Below are 10,370 nucleotides of genomic sequence, written 5' to 3'. Positions count from 1 at the left end.
ATAAAAGTCAACATCCTATTGTGAAAATCTGGTACATCAAACTAAAAACAAAGAAAGCTGAGTGGAGAGAAGTATTCTTTCCAAATGCCTGCTCACAGTGAACACAGGTCTCTGAGGAGATGGAGATGTACTGGAAGAATAAAACCAAGAAGGAAAACAACCCAAATGAAGCAAATATGAGTAAATTTAAAGTTAGGAAGCCGGGCCTGGAGCAGTGCCTCATGCCTGTAATCCCAGCACTTTGGGAGGCGGAGGCTGGCCAATCACCCGAGCTCGGGAGTTCGAGATCAGCCTGGCTAACATGGTGAAACCCCATCTCTACTAAATATACAAAGTTAGCTGGGTGTGGTGGCACACGCCTGTAATCCCAGCTACTCAGAAGGCTGAGGCAGGAGAATCATTTGAACCTGGGAGGTGGAGGTTGCAGTGAGCCAGGATCGTGCCACTGCACTCCAGTGTGGGCAATAGTGAGACTCCGTCTCAAAAAAAAAAAAAAAAGTTAGGAAGTCTTGCTGTTATCAGTGAGGCAAAAGGAAAGAGTTCTCTGGTTCATTCAAAGATTCCTCAGAGACACTCTATAAATAATTTTTAGTTGTTTTATTTTCACTCATCAACTCCTGCAATGCAAGAATTATAAATATATACAGATTTTATATGTATTTATGACAGCCGCATTAAAGAGGCAGAGGGAACTATCTCAAGGAAACATGATGTCCAAAATCTTTATAGGTGCTGTCCTAGAAGGCAGGCCACATGTAAAAGAGAAACATGTTTGTCTGTTGGAAGAATATAGGTATCAGGAAGAATATTGACCTGTATACACACTGTTTAAAGGAAAAGAGAAGGGTTTTACTTGAGTTCAGTTTTTTATAGTCATCAGTTCTGTTTATTTTTTTAATCTGTGTACTGTTGAATACATTATCAGCAATGATTGATGAAAAGGTCGATGATACTTTTTCTACAATATATAGTATTATTTCAAAAAGAATTACTTTAAAGAAAATATTTTAAATGTTAAGAAACATTCCTATTTAATTCCTTAAGAAACATTTTCCTTTAAATTTTGCAACCTTGGAAAAATTCCATTATCAAGGTATTCCAAATATGCAGAAAATGATATAAATTTTATAATTAATGTATAACAAACATTTTATTAAAATGCATAGAAGGTTATATGGAAGACTAAGCATAATGAATACAATAATGAAAATGGTGGAATCTTTTAGACAACAAATACGTTTCAGTTTCAGAGAGAACAGTTGTGTAAACTACTCTAGCAACCACGGTCTATGTAATCATATAACTGAGTCATGGTCTTCAAGATCAAGTGCTTGGTTATAGTCAGCCATAGCTTCCTCAATCAGACCCATTTTACAACGAACTTTTGCTCTAAATTTATATACTAGAGCATCATTAGGCTTCAAAGACAGGGCTGCAAAAGAAAAAAAAATAAAGATATGTTTAAGCTAGCACTCAAAAAATAGTCTCATTTCCTTACAAACAAAAATTGTATAAGAACTTTTTTTAAAAAGTAACTCAATGGATGAAATCAAGAACTTTAATACTTACCAGAGCTTTAAGTTAAGACATTACATAAAGGAATCTATATCGATTATATTAAGGATATGATATCCACTAATTCTTACGTAAGTTTATCTAAATAAATAGACCTAATGATTTTCTTCTTTTGTAGTCTAAAAATAATCAAATCAACCACTGCAATCTTACCAAAATAATTACCAAAAGTGTACCTTTATTAAGGTCTTCCTCAGCTAGTTCATATTGCTTTAAGCAGTAGTAGAAATATGCTCTATTAAAATATACTGCAGCCCAAAATGGATAGCTTTCAATTACATTTGCAAAATCTTCTTTTGCTTCTTTGTATTTCTTTAATATTGTATTTGTAATAGCTCGATTCATGAGAATATATTCATTTTCTGGATCAAATTTTAAAGCTTTTGAGAAGTAGTCACTGGCCTACAAAATATGAAGATAATGATATATTTTAATTGGCAACTTACTATACAGAAATTTGAAGCACTTTTAGTCTTAATTTTAAATTAACGCCAGTGGCATACCAAGGGGGCAATAGAAGCATTTCATTCCAGGTACAGAGGTGCACTGTCTGCAGAGAATGTAAAAAGGTAAACTCAACCAAAAGTTGATCTGTTTTTTGTTATTACAATGTGTCAGCAATTCTAGATAATGTCAGTGATATAATACTCCTGTTGGCTGGGTTAAAATGCTCCCACTGGCTGGGTGTGGTGGCTCACACCTGTAATCCCAGCACTTTGGAAGGCTGAGGCAGGTGGATCACCAGAGGCCAGGAGTTCGAGACCAGCCTAGCCAACATGGGGAAACCCCATCTCTACTAAAAATACAAAAATTAGCTGGGTGTGGTGGCAGGCGCCTGTAATCCCAGCTACTTAGGAGGCTGAGGCAGGAGAATTGCTTGAACCTGGGAGGCAGAAGTTGCAGTGCATGGAGGTCACACCAATGCACTCCAGCCTAGGTGACAGAGCAAAACTCCATCTCAAAAAAAAAAAAAAAAATCCTCCTACTGCCTCTTACCCCAAATCCCAGATCCCTGTATAGAGATAAAAAATGTTAAAGCATAAAATAGAAAAGAAGGCCATAACAACAGGATAAAATACAAATTAGAAAAATAACACTTGGTTTTTGTCATTGATTCTGTTTATGTGATGGATTACATTTATTGATTTGCGTATGTTGAACCAGCCTTGTATCCCAGGAATGAAGCCAACTTGATCATGGTGGATAAGTTTTCTGATGTGCTGCCGGATTCAGTTTACCAGTATTTTACTGAGGATTGTCACATCAATGTTCATCAGGGATAGTGGCCTAAAAATTTCGTGTGTGTGTGTGTATGTCTGCCAGGTTTTGGTATCAGGATGATGTTGGCCTCATAAAATGAGTAAGGGAGGATTCCCTCTCTTTCTATTGATCAGAATAGTTTCAGAAGGAATGGTACCAGTTCCTCTTTGTACCTCTGGTAGAATTCGGCTGTGAATCCATCTGGTCCTGGACTCTTTTTGGTTGGTAGGCTATTAATTACTGCCTCAATTTCAGAACTTGCAATTGGTCTATTCAGAGATTTGACTTCTTCGTGGTTTAGTCTTGGGAGGGTGTATTTGTCCAGGAATTTATCCATTTCTTTGAGATTTTCTAGTTTATTTGCATAGAGGTGTTTATAGTATTCTCTGATGGTAGTTTGTATTTCTGTGGGATTGATGGTGTTATCTCTTTTATCATTTTGTATTGCATCTATTTGATTCTTCTCTCTTTTATCTTTATTAGTCTGGCTAGCTGGAGGTATCACGCTACCTGACTTCAAACTATACTCCAAGGTTACAGTAACCTAAACAGCATGGTACTGGTACCAAAACAGATATATAGACCAATGGAACAGAACAGAGGCCTCAGAAATAACACCACACATCTACAACCATCTGATCTTTGACAAACCTGACAAAAACAAGCAATGGGGAAAGGATTCCCTATTTAATAAATGGTGCTGGGAAAACTGGCTAGCCATATGCAGAAAGCTGAGACTGGATCCCTTCCTTCCACTTTATACCAAAATTAACTCAAGATGGATTAAAGACTTAAACTTAAGACCTAAAACCATAAAAACCTTAGAAGAAAACCTAGACAATACCATACAAGACATAGGCATGGGCAAAGACTTCATTACTGAAACACCAAAAGCAATGGCAACAAAAGTCAAAATAGACAAATGGGATCTAATTAAACTAAAGAACTTCTGCACAGCAAAAGAAACTATCATCAGAGAGAACAGGCAACTTACAGAATGGGAGAAAATTTTTGCAATCTGTCCATCTGACAAAGGGCTAATATCCAGAATCTATAAAGAACTTAAACACATTTACAAGAAAAAAAAACCCCATCAAAAAAATGAGCAAAGGATATGAACAGACGTTTCTCAAAAGAAGACATTTATGCAGCCAACAAACTTATGAAAAAATGCTCATCATCACTGGTGTTTAGATAAATGCAAATCAAAACCACAATGAGATATCATCTCAGGCCATTTAGAATGCTGATCATTAAAAAGTCAGGAAACAAGAGATGTTGGAAAGGACGTGGAGAAATAGGAATGCTTTTACACTGTTGGTGGGAGTATAAATTAGTTCAACCATTGTAGAAGACAGTGTGGTGATTCCTCAAGGATCTAGAACCAGAAATACCATTTGGCCCAGCAATCCCATTACTGGGTATATACCCAAAGGATTATAAATCATTGTACTCTAAAGACACATGCACATGTATGTTTATTGTAGCACTGTTCACAATAGCAAAGACCAACCCAAATGCCCAACAATAATAGATTAGATAAAGAAAATGTGGCATATATATACTATGGAATACTATGCAGCCAAGAAAAAGGATGGGTTCATGTCCTTTGCAGGAACATGGATGAAGCTGGAAACCATCATTCTCAGCAAAGCAACACAAGAAGAGAAAACCAGACACTGCATGTTCTCACTCATAATTGGGAGTTGAACAATGAGAATACAAGGACACAGGGAGGGGAACATCACACACCAGGGCCTGTCAGTGGGTGGCGGGTTGGGGGAGGGATATGTAAATGATGAATTGATGGGAGTAGCAAATCAACATGGCCTATTTACACCTATGTAACAAACCTGCACATTGTGTACCTGTACACCAGAACTTAAAGTACAATAAAAAAAAAAGTAAACAAGAAAACAAAAGAAGAAAGAAAAGTAAAACTTTGTGTAAAAAAGCAGAGTAAGAGCTCAACCACAAGAGACTTTTCAAAATAAGGTTCTAAGACATACAAGAGCGATAAAAACTCACTTACACCAAAAAAAAGGTATAAAAAAGAGAGAGGAAATACCAGCTTGTTGAAAAGACCAAAGACTCGAGATTATTCACAACTCATCATTGATCTGAAAGGGACCCTCAAGTTAGTCTGCAAAACAGTACTGGAGTCCTGGTCCCAGAGCCATTTGCTAGAGCTCTGCAAAGAGGCAAGTACCAAAATTGAGAATAAACAATAAGTAACTTTTATAGCATTTTGACATGGCTATGACATCCCAGCACTTGATCACATTTCTAGTAATTCATTTTTATTGGGTTTTAGCAATGTATATTGATTACAATATACTAGAATTTTTTTTAACTGGCCTTTCACCACAAATAGTTGAGATGCTGATTAGACATCCTGCTACTCAACTTAGAAATCTCTAATTCCCTGATGGATGAAAACCTGGCCGCTCCTTTAAAACCTACCTTAAAGAGAAAGTCACTTTTCACAGTAGAGCTTGTCACTCGCCAATTACTTAAGACTCAACTTTTTCCCAACCAAACACAATCTGGCTTCTATTTCCCCCTATTCCATGAATTCTGTTGTTGCTAAAATTGCAGATGTCCTCAAGCTTAAAGGACACATTCTAGCTCTTGTCTTCCATGACATTTCTGTGGCTTGGACACCTTTGGTCTCTCCTTCCTTCTTAAAATTCTCTCTGTCACTGAACTACTTTCCTCTATGTTTCCCGAAGAGCTGTCCTCTATTCACTTCCATCATGGGTGATATGGAACACTGGTTGCACAGTGGCTGAGAGCCCAGATCATAGAGTCATATTGCTGGGTTTATATCCTGCCTCTATTTTGAGTGAGTTACTAAAACTCTATTTGCATCAGTTTCCTCATCTGTAAAACAAAGGTAACAAATAAAACTCCACTTCCAGTGTCGATGTGAGGGTTAAGTGAACTAATATGTAATATACTGAGAACAATATGCAGAAAGTAGTAAGGACTCTGTCAATTATTACTTATATATCATGTTTTTCCCTGTGTCTATACACGGAGAGGGAACATCACCTTTAGGCAATACTCCATGAATTTTGCTTCCTCTTACTTTTGAGAGGTAATTAGCTCAAGATGTAAAATCCATCTCAACCCTGAGACAGGTTGGGGGGAAGGGGGACAGAATTGACATCCTTCTGTGAAGAGCTTGAAGAGGATTCTCTCCTGAAGAGAAGGCTGCACCCCCAGTTCTCAGAAATGAGGCAAGGGAAAGACTCCAAGCCAGGTCAAGACTTTCTTCCTAAAGTAATTTAGACTTCATTTTAATTCACCAATGAATTATCAATAAAGAAGACACAGTTACACATCACAAGGCATACCTTCAATCATGTAAGAGCAAATTCTTTTTCTCGGGTAAGAGAAAAGAACTTTGAACTGTGTAACTTTCTACTCTAGCTGCCAAATATATTACTTAGAAAATGAAACCTATAAATTTAATGAGGTTACTTGAAGTATCAGAATATTAACTATGAAGCAATTAGAGGCTAAAGGCATCTACTACAACAGATGGCCTTGATTTTTTAATAATTGGTTTAATGCCCTTATGTTGTAATTAATTAAAAAGCAGATCCAGTTATTTTTTAAAGTCACCTGTAGTTCATAATGTATGCAAGTAGCACATCCAACTGTGGTTTAAGATCATTAAATCACATTAAGTGGTTATCATTAAGTCACTAAAGATAAAAGAAGCCAGATCACACACATTTTTTTAACCCTCTAGAGTTTATTAGATCAGTTGAGGGACCCTTCCTCCTAGCCTAAGTCTTACCTCCCTTATAGTCAGAAATAAGGGGATGAGGGCAGAGAGTGAAAGGGAATAAAAGCCATTTTCTCCACGGAGGCCAAAGCATACTAGAATAGCTGAATACCTATTCCCAAAGCTTGCTAGTCTCTGGAGGGAGTGTGCACTGTAAAGCTCAGGCCTCCAGTATATCAAGTCAAAAGATGGAACATATTTTACATGAAATATATGCCCAGACAATTTGTCTATACTTTGGAGGGAATACAGCCATACTTCAAAAAGAATTTAAACTACACTTTGGATCTAACCGAATACTTTTCTACATGATGCCCATATAGTAATAAAAGACAAATGCATGAAAAAGGTGAATATCTCCTTTTCATGCAGATCTTAAACATGTATGGAAATATAAAATTGCCCTGGGAATTTTATTTGCCTTAATCACATTAACTAACTACAATGCACATAAACATATCTAGGATCCAGTCAGAGGGTGATCTGAGTTTGGTCAAGTTAGAGACAACTGATCTTTGAGCAATTGTCTCTACCGACAGGATAGATGTAAAACTGACAGGATTAGATGACATTAGCTTAAGGACATAAGAAACAGAAAGTTATGGTTGACTCTGACATTTCTATTCAAGCGACTTTATGGAAGATGACAACTCGAATTGAGAGAGCATTTATATGAAGAAAGCTCGGCTGAGGATAATGGATAGAGAGAGCAATTCAGAAGGGGCTTTAATGAACTTGTAAAATATCCAGTTTTAGCAACTCCTAAATATGGGTTAGGAGCTCAGAAGAAAGAAGGAGAGTTTCAAGTAGTGTAAGTCATGATAATAAATGGACTTTCTGAGCAGATAAAAGGGCAGAGTGTGCTTCCTGCCCCTTAACAGCTTACAGAGTAAGGAGATAGAGATCAACACAGAAACAACTGCATGACATAAAGCAGTATTTCATCTATATAGAGAATATTATATACAAATAAAGACTCAAGATCTCATTTTGAAATTTAAAACTACAAACCTCAAATGAGGACTTAACGTTGTTACTACACTCTAATATGCTCATCTTACCACTCTCTAACACAATTATTTCACATTTTCTCTCTTCTCTTTAAAAATTCTAGCTATCTTGTCTTTCTTTCTTAACCATTCACTCCCACTGTTAACTGGTGACTAATACTTGTATCCATGGAGAAGATATAATCAATAGATAGGATTACATACTACCAAAATCTACATTCAAATGTGCCCAAACCCTCTGCCTTCCCTAATGACATAATGGGAAGTGTGTCCTGCTCCCATCAAGGGCCACATGTGCAACTTCCAAACTCTTAACTTCATTAAATTCTCAAAGATTTTCATCCTAATTATCCCTGACACTCTCCTTTACCAACAATTTACTAGTTTATTCTTATTAACATTGGAGCATAAATTGATCTCTCTCATCTTAAAGACACACACACAAAAACCTCTTACCCTCAAAGTCTCAAAGACAATAAAAAAAATCACCAGGAAAAAGATAGTATTTCTACAATGAAAACTAAAACTATAACATTTCACACCACACTCACCCTGCCATGGACACCACTAGTGCTTATACATCCAGCCCAGGGGCCTAAAGACTGACCTTCCCAGCCTACTGCCCTCACTGCCAGTGCCTATGTGCCCTGCCAGGAGCACAAAGACTGCTCACCCAGGGAAAAACCACTGCCTGCAATGGCTCCCATGTGCTACCTCAGGGCCTGAGGACTGGACTGCCTGGCATCACCATCTCCAGTAAAGTTTCACCACAGTGTCCACTAATAACCACAGCCTAAGCCACCAAGGAGCTCACAGACACCACTGACACTGATTATAGATGGAGCAATCATATGCAGACTATACCACTCTATGGTGCCCACCCAGAACCTAAGCCAAAGTACCCTATTCAACTCACTTTATAGATACATCTGCAGAAAAAACTCTTTCCCTATGAAGGTTACTTAATAAAATTGGAAGAAGTGATGGTTACACCAGATGAGCAGATACCAATGTAAGGACACAAGAAACATGAAAAAGCAAAGAAATACACCCCAAAATGAGTGCAATAAATCTCCAGTAACAGACTCCGAAGAAAAGAAATTTTGTGAAATGTTTGAAAAAGAATTCAAAATACTCACCTTAAAGAAATTTAGAACAAAAGAACACAGATAAGCAATACAAAGATATGAAAAAAAGAATTCATGATTTAGATGAGAAATCAAACAAATATAGATATCATAAGAAAATAACCAAAGAGAAATCCTGGAACTGAATAATTCAATGACTGTAATTAAAAAAATACAATCAAGACATTCACCAATAGACTAGGTAAAATAGGAGAAATAATTCCTAAACTTGAAGACAGGTCTTTAGAAATGACCTAGTCAGACAAAAATAACAAAAAGAATAAAAACGAATAAAGAAAGCTTACATCATATAGAGGATACAATCAAGTGAACAAACATTCAATTTTGGAAGTTCAAAAGAAAAAGTCACAGAAAACCTATTCAGTAAAATAATAACTGAAAAGTTCCCAAATATTGGAACAGATATACATACAGATACAGGAACCTCAAATGTCCCCAGATAGATTCAACCCAAAAAGGCCCTCTCTGAGGCACACTATCATCAAACTGTCAAAAGTCTAAGACAAAGAGAGAATTTTAAAAACACCAAAAGCATCAAGTCACATATAAAGGAATTTCTGTCAGACTAACAGCAGATTTCTCCACAGAAATCCTATAAGCCAGGAGAGAATTGGATGATATATTCAAAGTGCTGGGGGGTGGTGGGGGAAGAACTGTTAAGCAAGGATACTATACCCATCCAAGTTATTGTTCAAAAATGATGGAGAAAGTCTTTCCCAGACAAACAAAGACTGAGGAAATTCATCAGTATAAGACCAGTCCTACATGAACTGCTTAAGAGATTTTTACATCTGGCAGCCAAAAGACAATATCCACCATCATAAAAAATACACTAAAATATAAAACTCACTGAAACAACAGACACACAATGGAGAAAGTGGAAGGAATCAAATGTTACCATTATCGAAAGCTGCCAAATTTTATTATCAAAGATAAGCAATAAGAAAGAAAGGAACAAATATAGAAAACAATAAGAAAACAACAAAATGACATAAATACGTCCTTACCTATCCAAAAGAACTCTGAACATAACCAGTTTAAATTTCCCAATTAAAAGATATAGATTGACTGAATGGATAATAAAACAAAACCCAACTATATGCTGGCTACAAGAAACACATTTCACCCATTAAGGACACACATGAATGAAAGTTAAGAGATGTAGAAAGATATTTCCTACAAAACAATACCCAAAAGAAGCAGTCATATCAGACAAAATAGACGTCAAGTCAGAAAACATAAGAAGAGACAAACAATATCATTATATAATGATAAAGAGATCAGTTCAGCAAGAAATATAACAATTGTAAATACAAATGCACCAAACATTTGAACACCCATATATATAAAGCAATTATTATGGGTAAAGAGAGAGAGCTACCATTAATAATAAAACAACTGTTGGGGACTTCAATACCGCACTCAGCATTGGATGGATTATCTAGACAGAAAATCAACAAACAGCAGACTTAAACTGCACTATAGACCAAATGAACCTTACAGACATTTACAGTACATTCCATCCAACAGCTGCAGAATACTCTTTTTTTTTTTTTTTTTGACAGAGTCTTGCTCTGTCAC

General features: G+C 36.5%; 1 protein-coding gene across 1 annotated transcript in view; it reads right to left on the bottom strand.

Moving 5' to 3' along the window:
* Nucleotides 1-863: 863 nt before the first annotated feature.
* The window catches only part of LOC105500565 (tetratricopeptide repeat protein 6), a 64,329-nt gene continuing 54,822 nt past the window's right edge, over nt 864-10,370 (bottom strand). Inside the window, exons 15-16 of the mRNA XM_011926153.1 lie at nt 1,752-1,977; nt 864-1,432 (exon numbers count right to left, since the gene is read on the bottom strand). Coding sequence (XP_011781543.1) covers nt 1,296-1,432; nt 1,752-1,977 — 363 coding nt within the window. The 3' untranslated portion in view covers nt 864-1,295. The remainder of the gene's footprint in view (nt 1,433-1,751; nt 1,978-10,370) is intronic.

Source organism: Colobus angolensis, unplaced genomic scaffold (assembly GCF_000951035.1).
Source record: "Colobus angolensis palliatus isolate OR3802 unplaced genomic scaffold, Cang.pa_1.0 Scaffold119, whole genome shotgun sequence".
NCBI lineage: Eukaryota > Metazoa > Chordata > Mammalia > Primates > Cercopithecidae > Colobus > Colobus angolensis.
The sequence above is the reverse complement of the archived record's forward strand: the minus strand, read 5'-3'. Positions and strand labels throughout refer to the sequence as shown.